The sequence below is a fragment of the Cupressus sempervirens genome, chromosome 8 (genome assembly GCF_028749045.1).
Source record: "Cupressus sempervirens isolate cs-2001-9-10 chromosome 8, ASM2874904v1, whole genome shotgun sequence".
Lineage (NCBI taxonomy): Eukaryota > Viridiplantae > Streptophyta > Pinopsida > Cupressales > Cupressaceae > Cupressus > Cupressus sempervirens.
This window is the reverse complement of record NC_143125.1, coordinates 822,230,494-822,253,437: the sequence shown is the minus strand read 5'-3', so window position 1 is coordinate 822,253,437 and position 22,944 is coordinate 822,230,494. Positions and strand designations below refer to the sequence as shown.

General features: G+C 34.9%; 2 protein-coding genes across 2 annotated transcripts; one reads left to right on the top strand and one right to left on the bottom strand.

Moving 5' to 3' along the window:
- Positions 1-493: 493 nt before the first annotated feature.
- On the bottom strand, positions 494-922 carry LOC149544926 (uncharacterized). Its single transcript, XM_089796024.1, has one exon. The coding sequence runs from the start codon at positions 920-922 to the stop codon at positions 494-496; it is 429 nt and encodes a 142-aa protein (XP_089652150.1).
- A 7,434-nt stretch (positions 923-8,356) lies between these two features.
- On the top strand, positions 8,357-9,302 carry LOC149544925 (uncharacterized). The gene is made up of 2 exons (XM_089796465.1): positions 8,357-8,818; positions 8,928-9,302. The coding sequence occupies exons 1-2, from the start codon at positions 8,398-8,400 to the stop codon at positions 9,050-9,052; spliced, it is 546 nt and encodes a 181-aa protein (XP_089652591.1). The 5' UTR covers positions 8,357-8,397; the 3' UTR covers positions 9,053-9,302.
- Positions 9,303-22,944: the final 13,642 nt, after the last annotated feature.

Below are 22,944 nucleotides of genomic sequence, written 5' to 3'. Positions count from 1 at the left end.
TTATCACGTCAACATCTTCATCCTCACTGCATGACTTATCAACATTTTGTTCTTCTTGCTCACTGGTCATGACCAAAAAGAGTATCTCATCTTCTGCATCATCACTTTAGTATTCATCATTGCACTCTTCTGATGAGCTACTTTCTTTCTTTGAGGAGGTTCTTATTATGCTTGTGAAACTTCTTTTTCTTATGATAATTCTTAGCATGCTTCCCATCCTTTTTCTTTATAAACTTTTCTTCTTCATCATCACTAGAGTCATTGTTGTTTAGAGGGCATTTTGATGCATAATGTCTCAATCTTCTGCAATTGAAACATTTGAATTTTTCTTTGTTCTTTACATTCCCCTTTTTCAACTTTCTTTTTGAAGTTAGCATTTGATTCATCTAATTCACTACTTAAGCTTTCACTTGAAAGCTTATTTTTGCTTTTACCCCTTTTAAATGCCTTGAATGTTATTTCCTTCTTTGATTCATTTCCTCCAACCCACATTTCATAAGTAGTAAATTCCATGCAATTCATCTTTTGTCAATGTATCTAAATCTTTTCTTTCTTCAATTGTAAATATTTTAGAATTAAACTTCATAGGTAGTGATCTTAAAATCTTTTCAACCACAAGAGTTTCTTTAACTTCCTCACCAAGAGCTTGCATCGAATTGACAACATCATCTACACAATCAAGAAAAGTGGCTATATTCTCATCTTCCTTCATGCTGAGACTTTCAAATACTTTTTGATGAGTTTGTAGTTTAGATTTCTTTACATTCTCGGTTCCTTCATAAACATTTTTCAGCTTATCCCAAATGTCCTTGGCAGATTTATAGTGCATAACTTTTGAGAATACTAATTCGGCAAGATTGCATAAAATTGCACGTTTTGCTTTGGCATTATTTTCACATTTATTTTTTTCAGCTGTATCCATTGGTGCAGTTTGCAGTTGTGTATAACCATCTACAATTGATTGCTAAACATCGAAACCAATAGTTGTCAGATAAATTTCCATTTTTATACTCCAGTAGGCATAGTTCATTCCATCAAACATTGGTGTTTTGTTTTGAAAGATCTCACCCATTGTGCTCAATTTAGATCTACCTTCAAGTAGTTAGGCTTTATAGAAGGCATCGTCTCTAATACCAATTGAAGAGCACATGATTATAGTGAGAGTGGGGGTGAATCAGTATAATAACAATTTTTCCAATTGAAAACTTTGATCGAAACAATAACTTCAAATGTTGAAATAAACAATTATCCACATGAACACAATGACACAATCATTTACGTGGAAACCCAATGTAGGAGAAAACTACAACAATAAATGCTTTTATATAAACTTGTTCTTTTACAATAGATTTGTAGGCTCCAACCTACTAGAGGCTACGACCTCTATGTTTATGAGCATTGACTCACTAGAAGCTCTAACTCCAACACTTCGCAGGCTTCGACCTATGGGAAGCTCCAACTCCCTCTACTTGTCTTTGTGAGCACTGGCTCACTATACACAAATTGTTCCACCTCAATAATGTTGCTTCAACTAATGATGGATACTTTGATTTCACCAATTTCTCTTCTATTCTCATCACTTCAATATTCTACTTCTTATCCTCTCAGTCTTGATAGTTTGAAATAATCTTATTTTATTTTTCACTCACATCTAATTTCTTCTTATCAACACACTTATGATTTTTATTTTTATTTTTATTCCACTTATTCTTTTACTCTACAATCTACTCAATTTTCTCTTTCCTCATATGCACCTCTACCTTGTATTACTTTTTCACATCTCCTTCTATACACTTTAAAATCTATATTCTTCCTCTCTTTATATCATTAGATGTGATACTTCAAGAATAGGTGTGTCTCTCTGTTAATAATATGTTAATGTTTAAATGCATCCAAAACATATTATTTTGTTTTACTTTAATTAATTTCTATTAAGATCACCACTGTTGATGTACACAACATTATCAATCTTTTCAATTTCTAAAGTCCTCGTTGGCTTCTATAATCTCAAACTCTCGATGGAATAAATATATTTTTCATGTTTCATTAGTTTGATTAATCATCGAGACTCCTGCACTCCGTTATTGAAGATATCTTTACTATGACACCATACCTCTACACTATACATCATTTTGAAGTTGCCATAAAAGGCTCTGGTTTACTCGTATTATGGTGTGTCATCTTACAAGTTGATACCCTACCTGAGTGTTTTTGTATCATGACTAGGACAGGTTTCATAATATTTTAATTGGCTTCTGACTTTATAAATATCGAGTTCCTTCAAAGAAGATAAACTTCAACCTCTTATTGATGTGTCGCTAGAATATTGTCTATGACTTGCGATTTAAACCTTTTCATTCACCATTGCACATGCTTTGGAAATAATCATTATTCCCCTTCAAACGTGTCCTTGTGTATTTTCTCATTATGTAGTATGGATACTTACACAAGTTGTTCGTCTTTCATAACTGCATCAAATACTATAGGTTGTCGTTACCGCTACATACAAGTCTCCATAAATAGTTCTAATGTTTTTTATAACTAATGACATATGCATCATTTTCAAGTTTGTCCATGTTGGAGGCATCTAAGTTGTAATAGAATGGTTAACACGATGGCATGCTCCCGTAGTGCTTTTGTATCATGTTGATGCAGTTCCTTTCATCTTTTATAAATATACGTCATTGTTTGTATATTTGGTAACAAATTCTTTTAATTCCATTCAATACATTTGCCTAAATATGTCGTTTCTTCATACTACTTTTAATGTTTTAGATCATCATATACCATTGATTCTGTTTGGACTATTGAACTGTAAGTTACCTTCATATCCTTTGAATTGTTTATCTTATATGTTTAATAATACAAAACTCTCTCAATATTATTGTAGTTTCTCTATTCCATAAATCCAACTACACATAAAATCTGATGTATATGCTCTATTTATTTAATCATATTTGACCCCCTGCTGTGATGATATAAGTTGATCTTTCTTTTTACTTAATTATCTTTGTGCTTTCATTATGGTCAACTCTTAATATTGACATTCTTAAACCATTAATAATAGTACTACTATAAGCTTACTCATTTATACTTATTATCTTCATAATATATCTCTTTCCACACCCTCTAATATATGTATATAAATTCTCTATTATTGCTTTGACATCTACAAACATATATTCACATACTCCATCTTATTATTTTTCTTTATATGCTTCTTTGTTATGCTCTAATTCGAACACACTATTTTTATTTATGAAATCCTTTGACATCAATGACAATTATTCCATCAATAACAAAAGAAAATATATTTTTATGATCAGATATTTTATGCTATAATTCAAGCATTGAAGAAGTGGAGACAATATCTCCTTCCTAAGGAGTTTTTTTTGTATATAGATCGTCAAGATTTACAATATTTGAATAGTCAAGGAAAATTGAACCAAAGGCATTTGAAATGGGTTGAGTGTTTGCAATGTGAGACATTTTTTTTGAAACACAAGAGTGGGAAATCTAACAAAGTTGTAGATGCTCTTAGTAGGAGACATCTTTTTGCTAATAGAGATGTAGGTTGAGGTGGGTGGGTTCAAGAAACTTAAGAATTTATATCCAAATGATCCTAATTTTGGTGAAGCTTGGAAATCTTATGACAAGATAAAGTGTTTAGATTTCATAATATAAGATAAAATTTTGTTCAAAGGAAGTCATTTGTGCATTCCCAAAGGTTCTTTAAGAGATAATCTCATCAAAGAGAAGCATAGTGGAGGATTGATTGGACACTTTCAAATAGAGATAAAACCATTGTTTTGGTTGTTGAGAATTATTATTGGCCATAGTTGCAGCAAGATGTCAAGAATGTTGTACAAAGTTGCAAATTATATCATATGAAAAAAGGAGTAAAGCATAATACAGGATTGTATCAACCATTACATATACCAGAGAAGGCATGGGAGGATGTCACCATAGATTTTTTTTTGGTCTATCAAGGATACAAAAAGGGCATGTTTCTATACTTGTGGTGGTTGGTAGGTTTTCAAAGATGGAACATTTCATTCCCTACAAGAAGACTTGTGATGATGTTCATGTGGCAGAGTTGTTTTTCAAAGAAGTGGTGAGTTTACATTGTCTGCCAAAGAGTATAGTTTTAGATCAAGATACCAAGTTTGTGTGGTATTTTTGGCATACATTGTGGAAGAAGCTAAAGACAGATTGGAAGTTTAGTTTATCACATCATCCACAAATTGGTGGGCAAATAGAAGTTGTGAATTAGAGTTTGGAGAATTTATTGTAATGTTTGGTTACAGATAAGCCAAAAGATTAGTATCTAATTTTAGCACAAGAAAAAAATTTTGAAGTTGATGAGAGATTGACTCCACAACTCCCAAGAATCACATACATGCAAACACCTATCACAAAAAGAGAGAATCAAAAGCTATGGAGGTTAGAATTTTTTGATCCATAGATGAGACATTCTTAATGAGAAAAAAGAGAAATTGATAGTATATTGAACGAATGTATTACAAAGAGAGATCGACCTTATAAGGGAGATCAAAACCCTAAAAAACTAACCTAGTTTCCATGATGATAATTAATAAAAGAATTAATTATTATATGCCCAAAGTAACTTAAGTAAAATAGAGATAATAAGTGACTTAATAATTAGATAATATGATTTAATTAATAAGAAAAAACCTTATTACTGTAACAGCCCTCCCCCTCTTAAGATAAACTTAGGGAGTAGCTAAAAACCTAAAAACTACTACTGAAAGTAAAATTGGGTCCCAACAACAAAGCCTGATGAGGTACCCAAGCACAACCAAATCTCTAAAATTAGGAGAAATGGAGGAAACTACATGCAAAAAATCCTATTACAAAAAGAGATGGAAAACATGCTAAAAGAAACCAATGAAGGATTGAAGAAGCCTCCAAACTAGGGAATGTCCTAGAAGATAGGGACAAAAGATTATCATGAAGAACACTACTGAAGCATGTAGAAGCTGTAAAGCTTTGTCAAAAGTAACTATTGATCTAAAGAACCTCCACTAAAATATAACTTGATCAAGTGGAGAAGACTATAATATGCATCTAATTAGGAGGCACACAAAGGAAAACAACTGAACTGGAAGACACAGATGGCATAAAAAACCAAATCTTGAAGATCTGATCAATCAAACATGGAAGGTTGTATCCACAGTATGAACGAAAAGAAGTGTGTCTATATGGTAAATGATCAATCTCATTGAAATGTATAGGTACCTAGCCACTGCATCTGCCTAGTACATAGGAATAAATACACAATACATAACTCACTCCATCAAACCAAGAAAGCATGAGAAACAACAGAAGAACCCCCTAATGCAGATAAGGGTGAGGTGACAGGGAACTGGAAAAGTGGTCCAATAGAACTGCATGTCAAGGAACCACGATCAAGCTGCATAAAAGTGTACATATATGTATATAGAGGTGATCAATCTTAGACACATCATAAGGCTAATGTCGTAGAAGGGAAACTCATTGGACAAAGGAAGATGAAAAAAAAAGGAAAAACATCAACCCCCATGGCACTTTAATTAGAGTAGTGCATGTACAATAAGGCACAAAATATAGTGAATTCAAAGAATACAATAAACTGCATGAGTATCCTTAGATGACATTGCTTGAATCATAAGGCAAAACAAGACAAAACTATTGAAACAAAAATATAGATTCAATATGGCACTTTATCTTGATGTATTTGTAAGAATGCATACAAATGATGTCTAAATAGACCAAAAGAGATAGGTTTGATGCAATAGATAGTACAATCTATGACGAATCATCTAAATCAATGAAATTGATCCTCGACTCTGATACCATGTTGAAGTTGATGAAAGATCAACCCCACAACTCCCAAGAATCACCTGCATGCAAACACCTATCACAAAAAGAGAGAATCAATAGCTATGGGGGTTGAAATTCTTTGATCCACAAATAAGGCATTCTTGATGAGAAAAAAAGATAAAATTGTTAATATATTGAATGAATGTATTACAAAGAGAGATTATCTTTATAAAGGAGATCAAAACCCTAACAGGTAACTAACCTAAGTTGCATGATAATAATTAATAAAAGAATTAATTATTATATGCCCAAAATTTATCTTAAATAAGTTAGAGATAATAAGTGACTTAATAATTAAATCAATGTGATTTAATTAATAAGAAAAAATTTTATTACTCTAACAAAATTTGCATATAATAATTCTATCAATAGGACTATTGGTAAATCACAATTCCATATTGTATATGGGAGAAGTCTCAAACATACTTCAAAATTGAGGTAGTTGGATAAAGGAGAGATAAGTAGTGCTGAAGTAAGAGATTTTGCTAAACAATTGAAGAACATCCATAAGGAGGTGAGGAAGTACATTACAAAGATGAATACACAGTACAAAGCTAAATCAAATATGAAAAGGAGGTATAAGGAATTTTAGATTGGATATGAAGTCATGGTTCATTAGAGGAAGGAGGAATTTCTAGAGGGTACATATAATAAGTTGAAAATGGAGAAGTTTGGACCATGCAAAATAATGAAAAGGCATGATTCTAAAAATGTCTATGAAGTAGGGTTGTTTGTTGAACTAAATATTTCACCAGTATTTAATATTTCAAATTTGACAGAATATTATGCAGGAGATAATGGAGATGAAGTTGCAAAAGTACAATGGAGTATTCCAGCAACTACTTTAGCTACAAAGGAGATTGAGAAGATGTTGGATAGTCATGTTGGAAGAAGCACAAGAAACAAAACATATGAAGAGTATCTAGTCAAATGAAAAGCAGGCTAGTGGAGAATTCATCATGGCTAGCAAGGGAGGTTGACTGTCTTGATATTCCTTTGTCTACCTAAGACGTAATGAGGTCACTTCTCAAATTACCTCAGGTGTCTGATGTAGGAGCATTCTAAGGGTAAGAGCAATCTTGCATCACCCAACAATATTTTTTTAATATTTTAGCTCGGTGCAGAGTTGTTGTTTCTATAGGCTTAGTACTTAGTAAGTCATACGAGCTTGAAATTTTCTAATTTGAGAGGTGGAGGTTCATCTTGGATATATCATCCTTCCAGTTGAGGCTCAATGTCATATCATGCGTATTCATGACGTTATTGTAAATTTTTGGTGTGTAATTTTAGAAGAAAAAAATCTTCAATAAAAAATAAAATTAATAAGAGATTTTTTTTTTTACAAAAATAACAACCTAAAATTATAGAATAAATCAAAATAATTAAAAATTTAAAACTTAAAGCAATTTAAAAATCAAACTAAAATTAAAAATAAGATAATAGATGATATTAAAACAAGGATAAAAGTGGGAGCTAAAAGTGGAGTAAGAGCAACTCATAAGGGCTAAATAAGCTAAATACATAAAAGATGGAGTGAAATGAAAGTTGTGAGGAGGCCAGAATTATGAATCTCTTATCTACTTTGTTCAAATCTACTCAATTTGATAAATACTAATTAATTATGAATTATTTTAAATGGAATAAGAAATATTATTTATTTATATTACAAATAATGTATATATATAGTAAATTACTTTAAAATATTAATAATTTTAAAATTCATTATATCGTATTTTAATAACATTATAAATTAATATAAATATATCTAATTATCACACACACACACACACATTCTAAAATTCAAATATTCTATTTTAAAAATGTCTAATTAATATAAATATATAATAAACAATATAAAAATGTATTATTCATATATTTAAAAAAATTATGATAACTATATTTAATAATAAAATAATCAATTAAACTATATTTTTATGTGCCGATAAAAATTATCAATCAAATTGTTGATTTTCAAAATAAATTGTACATCTTTTTAATTATAATAATTAAAATCTAAAATTACACTAAATTTTTAAATACCAATCATCTCAAATTCCAAGTTTTTCTGGACATGTTTAATAATAATCAATTATGACTGTACTCTTACGAACCAATCAAATTCTGTGTTATTTTTTAAAAATTGTATTAATTTATAAATAAAACTAAAATTGCATGCAATCAATATAGCTATATTGTTTTAAGAGACTGAAGATAGACTAGAAGTATGAAAACAGAAGAAAGCAAACCATTTTTTAACATTTTTTTAAAAAACTACCAAAAAGAGCCAAAAGCTAATTTTGTAAAAACTGACAGTAAGAAAGTTTCGCTTGCAGTTGCATGTTGAACCACCTAAATATAAATTGCATTGAATCTGACTCCCATTGACTTGATGTTAAGCCACTTTTTCTATAAATTACATTGAATCGATCCCGTACCCATTTCTGCGAGCATTGAGCGGGGCCTAAGAATTATTGTAAACTGAAGAAAGTTGAAGTTTGAAAAAGAGAGAAGAAAATGGGATCCATGGAAAAATGGCGCAAGTTTTTTGAGGGCACGGGGTGTGATATATTTAGTGTGATTGATGCTGCAATTTCTGTTGCTGCTGCAGATTACCCTCATGAATTGAGAAAGAGAAGAGACATGATCGCCCACACGCTCTTCACACTTTCTTCATGTGCTTCTGCGAATTCCTCTTCTTTCTCTCTCGCCTCCTCTCAAGTTAAAGATCATACTCAAAATGGATGCTCTGAAGAAGATCATTCTGGAAAAGTGAAAGAGGAAGATCGTTCTGAAAATTCACAAGATCGAAAGAACAGCACAAAACATGTAAACTGTACCAATTTTCCACAGCGCAAAGCGGATGAGAGATCTTTAAGAGAGAAGATGGAAGCATCTAAGAAGAGGTTGCAAAAAGGGTACCAACAAGTAGAAAAGGGTTTGTATTTAGTATTTACCTTCTTTCTTGTTTTTCATGGAGCACTAAATTTATGTACTACTAATGAATGAAATGTAAAGTGATTTTTTATCTTTTTTCCGTTGTGCAGCCCGGAAGCAACGAGCGATTCAAATAATCGAACTAGGAGATCTGCCCACACAGCAATATGGAAGGCCCATTTCTAATTCTACGCGTAACAGGACATTGAGAACTTCTAATTACACGAGCCCTTAATGGAGGTTCTATGTGAGAGTTGCTTGAATTCTCGCCAAGTTGCTGATATATGTAATGCTCTTTTCTGTTTCTGTCGCATGAAATTATACAGATTTCTTTCCATTATTTGATAAATATTACCTTTTATGGCCAAGATGATTTGTGCCTATTTACATGCTTTCATTCCTGTCTGACAGACTGATGAAAGGCATATCTTCGAAATTATGTACTATATGAATTGCCTTGATCAGGGGAAATTACAGCTTGATATGTCAGGACATACCAATTTCAACATTGTATAATGTCTGAAATATCTGAATTTCAATTTTTTTTTGCAAATTGATAAATGAATTTAATTGATAAGACGAACGAAACATTGCTTCAGTGCTCTTATTACACAGCGCAGGGAATGCTCTCCTGTAAACAGGAAATCAATATCAAATTTGCCATGTGCCTTTCCAAGCTGGTCAATAAATGACTATTATCGATGACAAGAACAAAACTTTGATATAATGTTCCTATTATGCAGTGCAGAGACATGTTTCTGCCAAAGCCCTAAATAAAGCTTGGGAGAATTAACTTTTATTCCAATAAAAATATATAAAATGGAACAGCTCAGTTTGTATTCTGCAGCCGTCTGCACAAAATTACATGAATACATAATTTTGTGAGTATATCGAGATATTTAACAACGTCTGTAAACTATAATTCAATTAGTTCTAAAAATAATAATTTCACTTAAATCAAGATACGGCAGGGACATGAATCGGAAATATAATTTTCTGAGTATAATTAAAGTATCTAACGGCATTTTCTGCAGATTATTAAAAATTTCAGCTTTACTTGCACAGTACAGAATAGATCTAGCTGAAGGAAAAGCAAAATTTATAGGAAACAGAGAATTCTATTATTAATATTGTACAATCTGTAAAGATGCATGAATTATAAAGAGATATCCAACAGCATATTAATTAGGGGCAAAAATCATTAACCGAACTCGAGGTAGAAAAAGTTCAAATCGAGAAAAAAACATAAATTACCTTTTAGTTTGCCTTATGTGCATGAAACACATTGATAGAGATAACTGGAAATTAAAGCTGCACTATCACAAAATATATCGAAACAATTTTTGAAAAACAAAATCGCTAAAATAAAAAATATATCCTTGTCAGGAATCGGAGTTTTAAAAGATTTACACATGCTATTTTGTGAGTACATTAAGACGTATAATAGTCATCTCAGCAAATTCTACTAGAATGTTTTAATGAAAATTAAAATAAATATATCGAAATATGCCACGGAAATACAGACAGATCTATATATACAAATGCTCCGGACATGAATCGGAATACCTCTCAAGCCTATATATAAATAATTTTGTGGACATACCTCTCAAGCCTAGCATAATTAAGTCTACCTATTCTAGACCTTCAAATTCTCATACAGAGATGAACAAATAATACCTGTTGAAATGTACAGACCGAGCTGCGCCTGGATTACTCAGTCTTTCTTATATTATGGTAAAGATAAATCCATTTTTATATGCCTTTCAGCGTCCTCCTTTCTTCTCCCTTACAGTATTCTCGCAAATTGCACAATTAGGGAGATGTGAAAGTGCGTGAAAATAAATCTTTTAAGTGAAATGTAGTAGGATCTAAGGGTTATTATTCAATCTCATTCATCAATAGTCAATGTAAGACAATGCCAAATTTTTAATTTATTTTTTTGAAGTTCAAAATCATATTATTTAAGAGTTAAGGACTGGAGTATATCTATTTGGCTAAATTCTATCATGATATCAATTTTTAAAAATTATTTAGTATAAATAAATTTAGAAAATGGCTCAAAATCATGTTTAAATCTACTATTTCAATTATAAGTGAATGAATAGTGTAATTAAAGGTAATGAAGTACTCATGTTGGGAGGGAGGGAAGGATGGATGGAAAAGGGAGGCTATGGCTGATGGAGATTGTAGAAGCAACCACATAGAATTGGTAGGAAATAAATCCAACATAGAACAAATGGAGGTAAGAGGCAAAATGAGAGTTTTCATTTTCTTATTCGACATCAAAGGACTCTTGTCAATACCTCCCACGTAGATTAGAGAAAACGGTCACAACTTACGAACCCCAAGAAGATGGTAGTTTAGGGATGGGGACAGAAACAAGGAGAAAGTTTAAATGCCGCTAAGAATGAAGCCTAACTTCATTTCAATTTTCCCCAAGATAGGGATAGGAATACCCTTTAATCAAATAATTTTGAATTGTGGAAGCCTTGGAAGTTTTTCACATTGAAATTCAACATTCTCTTTTTAGAAATAGGGAGTAAGGGTCAAGTTTAGGAAGAAAGTATGGTTTCGAAAGACAAATAATTTAGGGATAATGTTACACCAATCTTGTGGACCCTTTTTTGAAGATGGGTGCATTTCTACAATGAGATTCAAGGAAGTTTATTACATTAGGTAATCAAGGGCCTAACAAGAGCTATTTTTCGTAGTTGTGAAACTCTTATAAGAATAAGGAGGGTAAACCTTGAAGATTTGAACATAATATTGCAAGATTAAAATGATAGCTGTGGATTAGACCTTAAGAAACATAAGAGGTTCATATCAAAGAAGAATGGAAAGAAATATTGAGGTGAATTTTCCTAGTGCCTAGCAAATCTCTAAAGATAAAGGTGCACTAGGGGTTGGCAAAACTTCTATGAGTCATTCAACACATGGAGAAATGGGCTAATGAGTATTATGGTTCAAGCCAAAAAATATCATTGAACATCAGTATGCAAGAAATGGAGATGATTGAAAGAAGTTTAGAAATATTATAATAGGCATAGCAAATTAGGTTTAGGCAAAAATCTCAAGATTTGAGGGATACTCATAGCATACGAAAGAGATTTGTAGGGTAGAAGAAAGGTTTCTTGAGATTGAATCATCAGAAGAAATGAGGAAGGGTGGGTACAAAGAAAGCATCTAATATAGCATTATTTAAAAAAAGGAGAGCCTCTCAAAAGAGGTAAGGAACAAGGAGGATAAGGAAGGGATATATATAAATCCTCTTGAATTTATATTAGGAAGCCAAGGAAATGAATGTAAGCAATTTATTGAATTAGACTCAAGGTGGGCTTGTGATGATATTAAATACAAGAAAGACTTGTTGACATAAGGAAAAAAGTTAAGCCGACAATCTATTACAAACAATACTCATTGTAAGGTTGGAGAAAAAACTTCAAAGGAGAATCAACTAAGTAAAGGAGATGGTCAACCGTAGCATGAAAAACAACGGCCTCAAAGGAAACTAGTAAAGAAACCCCCCAAAGTCAAGTTAGGAGTATGATAATGGAAGACAAATTGCATATGGAAATGGGACAAATATTATCTCTTACTATGGGAAACACATGCAACCTTATTATTGGAAGTAGTAAATCAGCAAGATTGATGGAAAAATAAAATGAATCAATATCTCATTTTGTAACCCTGTAGGCAAATATTTGGAGAAGACAAACTGGATATGGAAATGGAACAAATATCATCTCTTACTATGGAAAACACATGAAACCTTATTATTAGAAGTAGGAAATTGACAATATTGATGGAGAAATAAAATGAATCAAGATCTCATTTTTTTACCCTATAGACAAACGTAAGGAGAAGACAAATTGGATATGAAAATGGGATAAATATCATCTCTTGCTATGGAAAACACATGCAACCTTATTATTGGAAGTAGGAAGTTGGCAAGATTGATGGAGAAATAAATGAATCATGATCTCATTTTGTAACCCTATAGGCAAATATAAGGAGAAAAGATTGAGGATAATTATAGGGTCAACAATGGGAATAAAGATAAGGAACCCAACTAGGATTATATTCCTGCTAAGAAGATGAATAATCAAGATTCATCAAACTTAAAGGAGATTGGATTGGTGGCCAACAGAATTCTAGTTGAGGATATTAACAAGGGATTATTATCTCTTTTAAGAATAGGATAAGGAATAATACAAGGATAGTGTAAAAGAATATGTTCATCGGCAATACAATGGAGAATAACTATAGTCCAAATATTTCACCTAGACTCAAGGTAGTGTATGAGCTATTTGGAATTTCAAAGAACAACAAGGTACAAAAAATATATGAGAAAGGCAGGAGCAAGCTAGCTTATATAGAAGAAAAAAAACGAAAAAAAACAAAATTATATAGAGGAGGATGAGAGGATTGAGGACTTAGAAGGATCCTTCTTTTTAGAAGCTTTAGATCAAGAAAAGTTGTAAGTCATAAATAGTATGGAGATGATCAACTAGAAGAATCATAGAGAACCTCGAGCAATCTAAAGGTTTGAATTTAACTTGGGAATAGAAAAACAAACATCAAAGAAGAAGTCTCCAGATTGTGGGGAAATAATAAAAAGGATTCAAGAATACGTTGGAAATTCACGGAAAAAATAAAATCAACATCATTATAATATTCAATTGGAAATTCTTGGAAAAATAAATTTATTCTTATTCTCATTTAAATTTGAGAATATATTGATGAAAAATGATGAGTTTTTCATATTAATTGCGAAGTGGAGGAAAGGATGTCATATTGAATGATCTAATAATTTTTGTATTCATGTCCAAATTGAACAAAATCAATTTAAGCAACCTTCTATGTTGAAATAGAGATCACTAGTTAAAAATAAATGAGTCATCTAAAAATATATGAACTCAAAGATGTTTTGTAAGGAAAAGAATTTTTTAAGGGATTATGGAGAGTGTTTGGCTAAAGAAGAGATATTCTGGAGACATAAATCAAGAGAGATGTGGCTAGAAGAAGGGGATAAGAAACAAAGTTTTTTCACAATAATAGAAAAGAAAGTGAAAGTATAAATATAATTCACAAAATGAATGATGCTAATGGGAAGATCCTTCAAGATCATTCTAAGATCCAAATAGAGACAGTTCAATTTTCTTCAAGTCTTCTTAAAATTTGTGAAGGCTCACATATTGAATCCCAAAAAGTGATGTTGAAAGATATCCCTAGGTTATTTTCAAAGGAAGATACTTAGATGTGTTAGGATTAACCTCAAACAGAAATAACAATTACATGCAAATATAACCAATATCAGAAAATAATAGATCGCATAAGAGAACACAAGACACCAAGATTTAACGTGGTTCACGCAATCCCTGGGCTATGTCCAACAACAACAAGTAGGTATGTGCACCAAATTGCGGTGCCAAAAACATGACACATAAAGTTTTTTTTTTTTCCAAAGCACGTACACGCTATAGCGTGCACGCACTTTGGAAAACTAAAAAGATTTATATATGGGAGAGTTTTCAAAAAATCTCAAACTAAAAACAAATAAAAGACCTGATACCCCGTTGGGAGAGTTTTCAAAAATCTCAAACTAAAATGCACTAACAAAAATAATTTAATTTAAACTCTAACATGTTGAAACCAAAATAGTCGTTGGAAGAGTTTGAAATTAGAAGCACTGGCAAGAAGAATTTAAAAATTGAACATTTTGAAACCAAAATAGTCATTGCAGGGAGTGGGGTAAAGCATATTAGGTAAAGATTCTAAATACAATTTTTTGTCCTTCCCTTCAATATTTTCTTTTGTTTATTTGTTTTCCCTAATTGAAATATTTAGGAAGTCTTTTTTGAGTGTTGTTCTTAGCACTTTTCCTTTGCTTCCATAGCATAAATGCAAATGAAGAAGTAGGGCAGTGAAGAGGCAGGAAAAGGGGCAAAGCAAGCTGAAGAGACTAATGAAGAAAGAGGAAAACAAAAAATTATCTGTTTGACTGACAATTAAAAGAATTTGGTCAAGTTTATAAATGTTGTGACTGAAAATTAAATGAATTTGTTATTATCAACATTGTCCATTGTCTTTTTTAGGTGTTGTTCTTAGTATTTTCCCTTTGCTGGTATGGTTGTTCATGTTGTTGTCTTGTTTTTTTCTTTTTCTTTTTTCCCTTTTAAGCAGGGTAGAAGCAAGGCAGTGAAAGAGACCGATGAAGAGAGAGGACACAAAAAACTATTAGGTTGTTTGACTGACCATTAAAAGAATTTGGTCAAGTCTTGAAATGTTGTGAGTGATAATTAAATGGATTTGTTGTTATCAGGATTGTCCATGGTTTGAAAGCATTGAAGTGGGTGTGCAAATAACTAAAAGAAATGATTTGGTATGGACATGCATTTGATGTTTTAGATTGTTTTGATGAATATTGGTTTATGACTAACTGTCCTGGTTTATTATATTCTTACTTTGAAGAAATGATAAGGAGTTGTACCACCGAAGAGGAAATGGGAGAAATAGGGGCCAAAATTTTTTTAATTATACTAAGATGTATTGCATGAAAGGAACCAAAATGCCATGTCAAGTTTTCCTTCCCCATTTCTTCTATTTCTATTTTTTCCCATTTTTAAGGATTATTTAAATTTTTACCAATTTGTTCAAGCAAAACATATTTTCCATTTGAAGCACCAAATTTCAATACTCCTAAGCCTCTTTAATCAATTCCAAATAACATGCAATTAGTTGACTTGTTTTATACTTGATTTCACTATTTATCCCCTTCTTGTTTTCATCTTGCCTCTTCTAAAGAATTTGTGATTGCATGTTTTGTAATGCCCACTTCAAGAATGATAAAGGGCATCTATAGAACTAAATACTATCAGTATTACTAATTAACCAAATTGTCTTTGCTATCTGATCAATACTACTACTTAACCGAATACAATCATCTACCAACTGCTATTACTAATACGGACTTGCATTTCTTGACAATACAAGAACAGGATAGTTAGATGTATCAAATATTCTATAGGATGTTTGACTAGAAACATTACTATAAACATGAAATAGACATGAACCTTAGCCGAATGTATGTCCACAAAATCTTCTATGGATGTTTGGAATAGGTTTCTTAAGTTCTTGTGATGCCTTTGAACACATATCTTTAGTTGAGTTACTTTATATTAGAGCGTGAAGATTATGGTGCGAGATTTCACTGGAAAAAACAAATACACTTAAGAGTAGACCTCTACATAGTGAGGAAATCAAATTCATTGTATTGCGGTACTTGTAAATATCACATATGTAAAAGGATTGGTGAAAAAATAGTTGCGCCCTTAGGATCATGAGTACACCATTCTGCATGACAACACAACAAATTAACAAATTAAATGTAAGTGTAGTGCAAAGTCCAAAATTAGAAAGAGGAAGGTGATCATATGCTATTTGATTAAATTCAAAAGAAAAAAAAAGGTCATTATGGAATTGAATGTTAGGAAAGAAAGAGGAAATTAACAAATTAAATGTAAAGTGTATTACTCTCTCTCTCCCATCCCCTACTCTCTCTCTCTCTCTCGCTCTCCCTCTCCCACCACCTACTCTCTCTCTCTCACTCTCTCTCTCCCATCCCCTACTCTCTCTCTCGCTCTCCCTCTCCCACTGCCTACTCTCCCTCTCACTCACTCTCCCATGCCCTACTCTCTCTCTCATTCTCCGACCCCCTACTCTCTCTCTCTCTCAATCTCTCTCTCCCATCCCCTACTCTCTATCTCTCTCTATCTATCTCCCTCTCCCACTGCCTACTCTCTCACACTCTCTCTCCCATCCCCTACTCTCTCTCTCTCGCTCTCCCTTTCCCACTCTGTCTCCCACTTCCTACTCTCTCTCTCACTCACTCTCTCCCATACCCTACTCTCTCTATCTCTTGCTCTCCCTCTCCCACTACCTTCTCTCTCACACTCTCTCTCCCATCCCCTACTCTTTCTCTCTCTCTCATTCTCCCACCCCCTTCTCTCTCTCTTGGGATACTCTCTCTCCCTCTCTCCCTCTCCCACTCCCTCTCCCACTGCCTACTCTCTCTCACACTCTATCCCCTACTCTCTCTCTCTCATTCTCCCACCCCCTTCTCTCTCTCTTGGGCTACTCTCTCTCTCCCTCTCTCCCTCTCCCACTCCCTCTCCCACCACCTACTCTCTCTCACACTCTATCCCCTATTCTCTCTCTCATTCTCCCACCCCCTTCTCTCTCTCTTGGGCTACTCTCTCTCTCCCTCTCTCTCCCTCTCTCCCTCTCCCTCTCCCACTCCCTCTCCCACCGCCTACTCTCTCTCACACTCTATCCCCTACTCTCTCTCTCTCTGGATACTCTCTCTCCTCTCCCATCCCCTACTCTCTCTCACTCTCTCTCACTCTCACTCTCTCTCTCCCACTCCCTCTCCCACCGCCTACTATCTCTCCCATTGTCTAGACCTCTCCCATCCTCTAATCTCTCTCTGGATACTCTCTCTCCTCTCCCATCCCCTACTCTCTCTCTTGCTCTCCCTCTCCCACTCCCTCTCCCACCGCCTACTCTCTCTCACTCTCTCTCCCATCCCCTACTCTCTCTCTTTCTCTCGCTCTCCCACTGCCTACTCTCTCTCACTCTCTCTCTTATCCCCTACTCTCTCTCTCTCCCATTCTCTCTCTCAGTCTCACTCTCTCCCTCTCTACTCTCTCTCTCCCATCCCCTTCTCTCTCTCTCTCTCTCTCTCTCTCTCTCTCTCTCTCTCTCTCTCACACACTCATCCCCCTCTCTCTCTCCCTCTCCCACTGCCTACTCTCTCTCTCTCTCTCACTCTCGAGCTCCCATTGCCTAACTCTCTCTCTCTCTCTCTCTCTCTCTCTCTCACTACTCTCTCTCCCCTCTCCCATCCCCTACTCTCTCTCTCACACACACTCCCATCCCTCTCTCTCACTCCCTCTCCCTCTCCCACTCCCTCTCCCACCACCTACTATCTCTCTCTCCCTCTCTACTCTCTCTCCCATCCCCTACTCTCTCTCTCTCTCACTTCCTCTCCCTCCCATCCCCTACTCTCTCTTGCTCTCTCTCTCCCATCTCCCATCCCCTACTCTCTCTCACACACTCTCTCTCTCTCATCCCCCCTCTCCTCTCTCTCACTCTCTCTCTCCCACCACCTACTCTCTCTCTCTCTCTCACTCTCTCCCTCATCCCCTACTCTCTCTCTCATTCTTCTACCCCCTACTCTCTCTCCCATCCCTTACTCTCTCTCTCCCACCCCCTACTCTCTCTCACTCTCACTCTCTCTCCCATCCCCTCTCTCTCTCGCTCTCTCCCACTCCCTCTCACACTGCCTACTCTCTCTCTCACATCCCCTACTTCCTCTCTCTCACTCTCTCTCCCATCCCCTCCTCTATCTCTCTCTCCCATCCCATTTCTCTCTCCCTCTCTCGCTCTCCCTCTCCCACTACCTACTCTCTCTCTCTCCCATCCCCTACTCTCTCTCTCTATTTCTCCCTTCCTCTCTCCCTATCCCACCTCCTACTCTCTTCCCATCTTCTAATCTCTCTCATTCTCTACCCTCTCTACCTCTCTCCTTCTCTCTCTATTGAAATTTAGGTCTTAATAGTGCAGGCACACTAAAGTGTATACGTGCCATTAAGACCCAAAATTGAAAAAGCTTTAAATAGCATGTGCACGCTATTCAAAGCTTTTCATTCTACCAAGCCTAAGGCTTGGTTTTGCCTTGGGGATCCAACCCAAAGGTTTGGAGTATCTAAACTAGTCTAAGATGTGTTTTGTTGCAAACATACCAAAAATAATTGATTTTTCTTGTGTGCTCTCTTTCAAGTTTCTTCATGGTTGAGCATCGATAAAATCAGGTTACATGACATTGTAGGTTTCTATGTTATTTTTTATTTGAACTATTTCAAACCTTTCAACTATAATTTCTTTTGAATGTATGTCCATTTTTTGTCAAAAACCAACATGTACTAATTAGGCTGTAGATTTTAGCTCGTTCATCAAATTTTGCAACAACTTAGTTTTTTAGAAATTGGACTCCATTCTACACACTTTGAAAAAAAGAAGTTTTGATTTTAGATTAGTTTTCAATCATTTCTAGGGGGAGCACATAAATATTTCACATTTTTTTAATGTGTCCAATTAAAAAATTCATTAAAAAAATATACATTATAAAATTACCCAAAAAATCTAGGATAAACTACACAGTGCTAGGTAACTTTTGACTAGAGCAATTAAAGAATTTCAAAAAAATACGTTGAAATTTTAGGGGTGCCACACTTTGTACTGTGTTATGTTTTTTATGAATAAACAATACCACTTTCTGTGGGGCCCTTTTTTGAAGACCTAAAACTAAACCGTTTTGGGAAAAAATTAGTAGTTTAGAAACTAGATTCAAAGGACTACTACTTTTGTTTTTGTCATATCTTAACATTTTGAGCGTAACCATCTTCAAATTCTTGTTGAAGTTCAGAAATTGCTGATTTCAAAAAAAAGGTGTCCATTTATCCCCCCTTTTGGCACCACAACTTGGTTCACTTACCCAAGTCCAATATTATTATTATCCAGTGATTACAACCTGGTTACAATCTATAATTCCTTACAGCGCAATACCCTTGCAAGAACCAATTTTTACATCACATTATGAAATCCCTAACCCTAATCCTTTTTATACAAGTGTTTATCACTTACAAATTTAGGGCTAGAATAGTCGTCCAATAGGAAAATAGTAGTTGATGCCTTTTACAATATAAGGGTATTTTTGACTTCGAGGGCACTGCCCCCAAAAACCCCCATGGGGGCGTTGCCCCTCAACCCCACCCTGTACTATGACAAGGAGCATCTTCTCCCAAACCCCCATAGAAATAATCTGGAGGGAAACCGTGTCGAATAAACCTCTGAGTTTGATTAGGCTCCACATCACAATAATCTCCCACTTTGAGACTAATCAAACTAAACAACAATAACATCTCACTTGGAGACTGATCATAGCATTACTAAACGTGTAGCTTCCACTAGAATATCAAACCACTTTGGACTCTGTTGCTCTTTAATTCTGTTTAGTCGAGAATACCAACCGAAGTTGAAAAGGAATTTAGCTTCTCCCTTGTTACTACCTTTGTAAACATATACGTTGGATTGTCATCTGTATGTATCTTGTCTAGCTTTAACTGTCCATCATCCAAAACTGACAGAATGAAATGGTACCGTAACTGAATGTGTTTTGTCTTTGAATGCAGAGCTGAATTTTTTGCAAGAGGAATGGCACTCTGACTATCTGTAAACAAATAATTATCCTTCTGAAGGTATCTCAATTCTTTCAAGAAGTATTGAAGCCATATCATCTCCTTGGCTACCTCTATAGCAGCAACATACTCTGCCTCGATAGTGGATAAAGCATTAACCTTCTATAACTTAGAAACCCAGCTCACAACTATCCCACCAACAGTAAATACATAACTTGTAGTACTTTGTCTGGTATCAATATCCCCTACCAAATCTAAGTCAACATAGCCTTGTAAATCAATAGTAGAGCCCCCAAAGTGAAAATACTTATTGGATGTTCCTCTTAGGTATCTAAGAGTCCATTTTACTACATTCCAATGCTTGATTCCTAGATGACTCATATACCTACTAACAACTCCCACTACATATGCAATATCTGGCCTAGTACATACCATAGCATACATCAAGCTTTCTACAATTGAAGCATAAGGTACCTTAGACATCTTATCCTCCTCTTCTTGTGTCTTGGGACACATCTCCTTAGTCAACTTCAAATGACCAAGTAAAGGTGTGCTGACAACTTTAGCATTCTCCATAAAGAAACATTGCAACACCTTCTCAATATTGTAGGAGTTGATGAAATCCAACTCCACAACTCGCCAAGATCACCTACATGCAAATAACTTGTCGAAGGGAAACCAAGAAAGAAGAGGTAGAGCTTGAAAAAATCCTAAATGGACTTGAGAGAGAAGATATTGCAAAACAAAGAAAATGTATTTACAACAAAAATGAGTTGTGAGTTGTGCGATACAATGAGAGAGCCCGAATATAAAATCCTCATGAAAGCTTGTAGAACAAGCTAGAAAGTGGTAGAAGATGAGGTTGACAACTAAGCACTCTTCCACAAAAAGGTGGAACATGCTAGAAGGGAACAAACTCTCATGTTGTCAAGAACTCATCACTACAACTATTAACTACTAAATATTAAATAAATGCATTAACCTAAGTAAACTTAAGTAAATAAAATAAATAATTAATTATTAATTATTTACTCTAACACCCTCCCTTAAGTGCAACTTAGGGAAATGCCTTAAGCTCACAAAACTAAGATGAAATGGAGAATGGGTCTCGACAACAAGGCCATGTTAGGTACCCATGTACAATGCAAAGAGATGCAACCTCTAAAAATGGGGAAAGAGAAAATCACATAGGAAAAACCCTCCCCCCAAAAAGAGGTAAGAACTTAGTGAAGGATTGAAGAAGCCTCCAACTAAAGGAATGTCCCATAAAATAGGAACAAAGAGTGATCATGAAGAGCATCACTGAAGCATGAAGAAGCCACAAATTCTTCCATCAAAAAGAAACTTCTGATCAGAAAAAACCTCCATGCAAGAAGAAGACACGAACCGAGCGTGTCTATATGGTAGATGATTCATCTCACCAAAATGCATAGGTAGCAAGCCACTACAATTGCCTCGTATATAGGATCAACCACTGAATACATAGCTCACACTATCGAACCATCAAACCAAGGATGCATTAGAACAACAGAACAACCCCCCCTTAATGCAGACAGGGTGAGATGACAGGCAACTGAGAAGGTGGGCCAATATCCTCTGCAAACAAAACCAAGAATGACAAGAGAGGGAAAGACATGGTCACACTAACGCTGCATGGGAAAACAAAAGGAAGAAGGCCAAAAATAGCAAACAACTATCCCCCCCATTGTGCTTTATAAAAATAGTGCAAGTACAGCTGTCTCAAAACAACGTTCATGAACCCGAAATGCAAGTGGTACTTTATCTCAGTGTGTATACATAAAAGTGCTTACAGATGATGTCTACAATGATCAGAAAGAAAAAAGCTGATACAAAAGATAGTACAGCCCAAAACAAAAGAGCCCATGCCATGAAAACGATCCTTGGACCTAGAACACCCAAGATATCCACCATAGAGAAAAAAAAACCAAAACTATGATAGAAAGAGTATGGGGCAGAATCTAAAGAAAAAGACAACATTTCTAAAAAGATGACAAAACTAGCTTTCCAAAAATATAACGTTTTCAAAAAATAGACATGGGATGCAAAAGATATGCTTGTCGGAGTCAAAAACACAACTACATCAAAACCTAAAAATACCTACACCAATGTCTCCGTCTCGAAACCACCTTTTCAGTGCTTCTTTTGGATCAAAAAAATACCTCTGTATGCTCAAGATATGGCCAAAAAACTAATTGTAGGTTAAAAAGGACCCTAGAGAGGTGCTGGAGGGCTAATGATGCAGTGCTAACATCACCAATCTACTGGAAAAAATTGACAATTTTGCAACTGTCGCAGCAAAAAAAAGCCACATGGCAGTGCCATGTGGATGTCGTGACAATGCCACGTGGTAGGTGGCTGAGGTGGTAGGGTCCACGTGGCAAAGTGCCATCGTGGCACCCATGCCATGTGTCATCACCGTAACTCACCAAGTGGAAAAGACATCCACATGGGCTAGAGATATAGTCGGGTGCACCAAAGGTGGACCACAAGTGGAAGAACTGAGCAGAGTAGTGAAAACCTTAGCTGAGCACAAAAAACAAGCGTAGAACACTGGAGGCGCAATCAGGAAAGCGGTGCGCAGGACACGATCGGGAACAGAGGTGCCGCGGGGGAGAGAACTGGGGTCGCAGCCAAAAGAGTGATGCGTGGGTGGCCCTATGGTGGCTGCTAGGCAGTGCCATGGTGGTGTAGCCTGTAAAAAATTTCTTTTTTTTTATCGAATCGTCCATACAGTCTGTACGACAGGGCCTGCAACAAAAAAAATTTGCCTCCCAGAACTCAGTCTCAAAAATTAGAAAATTTTATATGAATCTTGATTGCAAACTACCTTTCGGATCCAATGGCAATG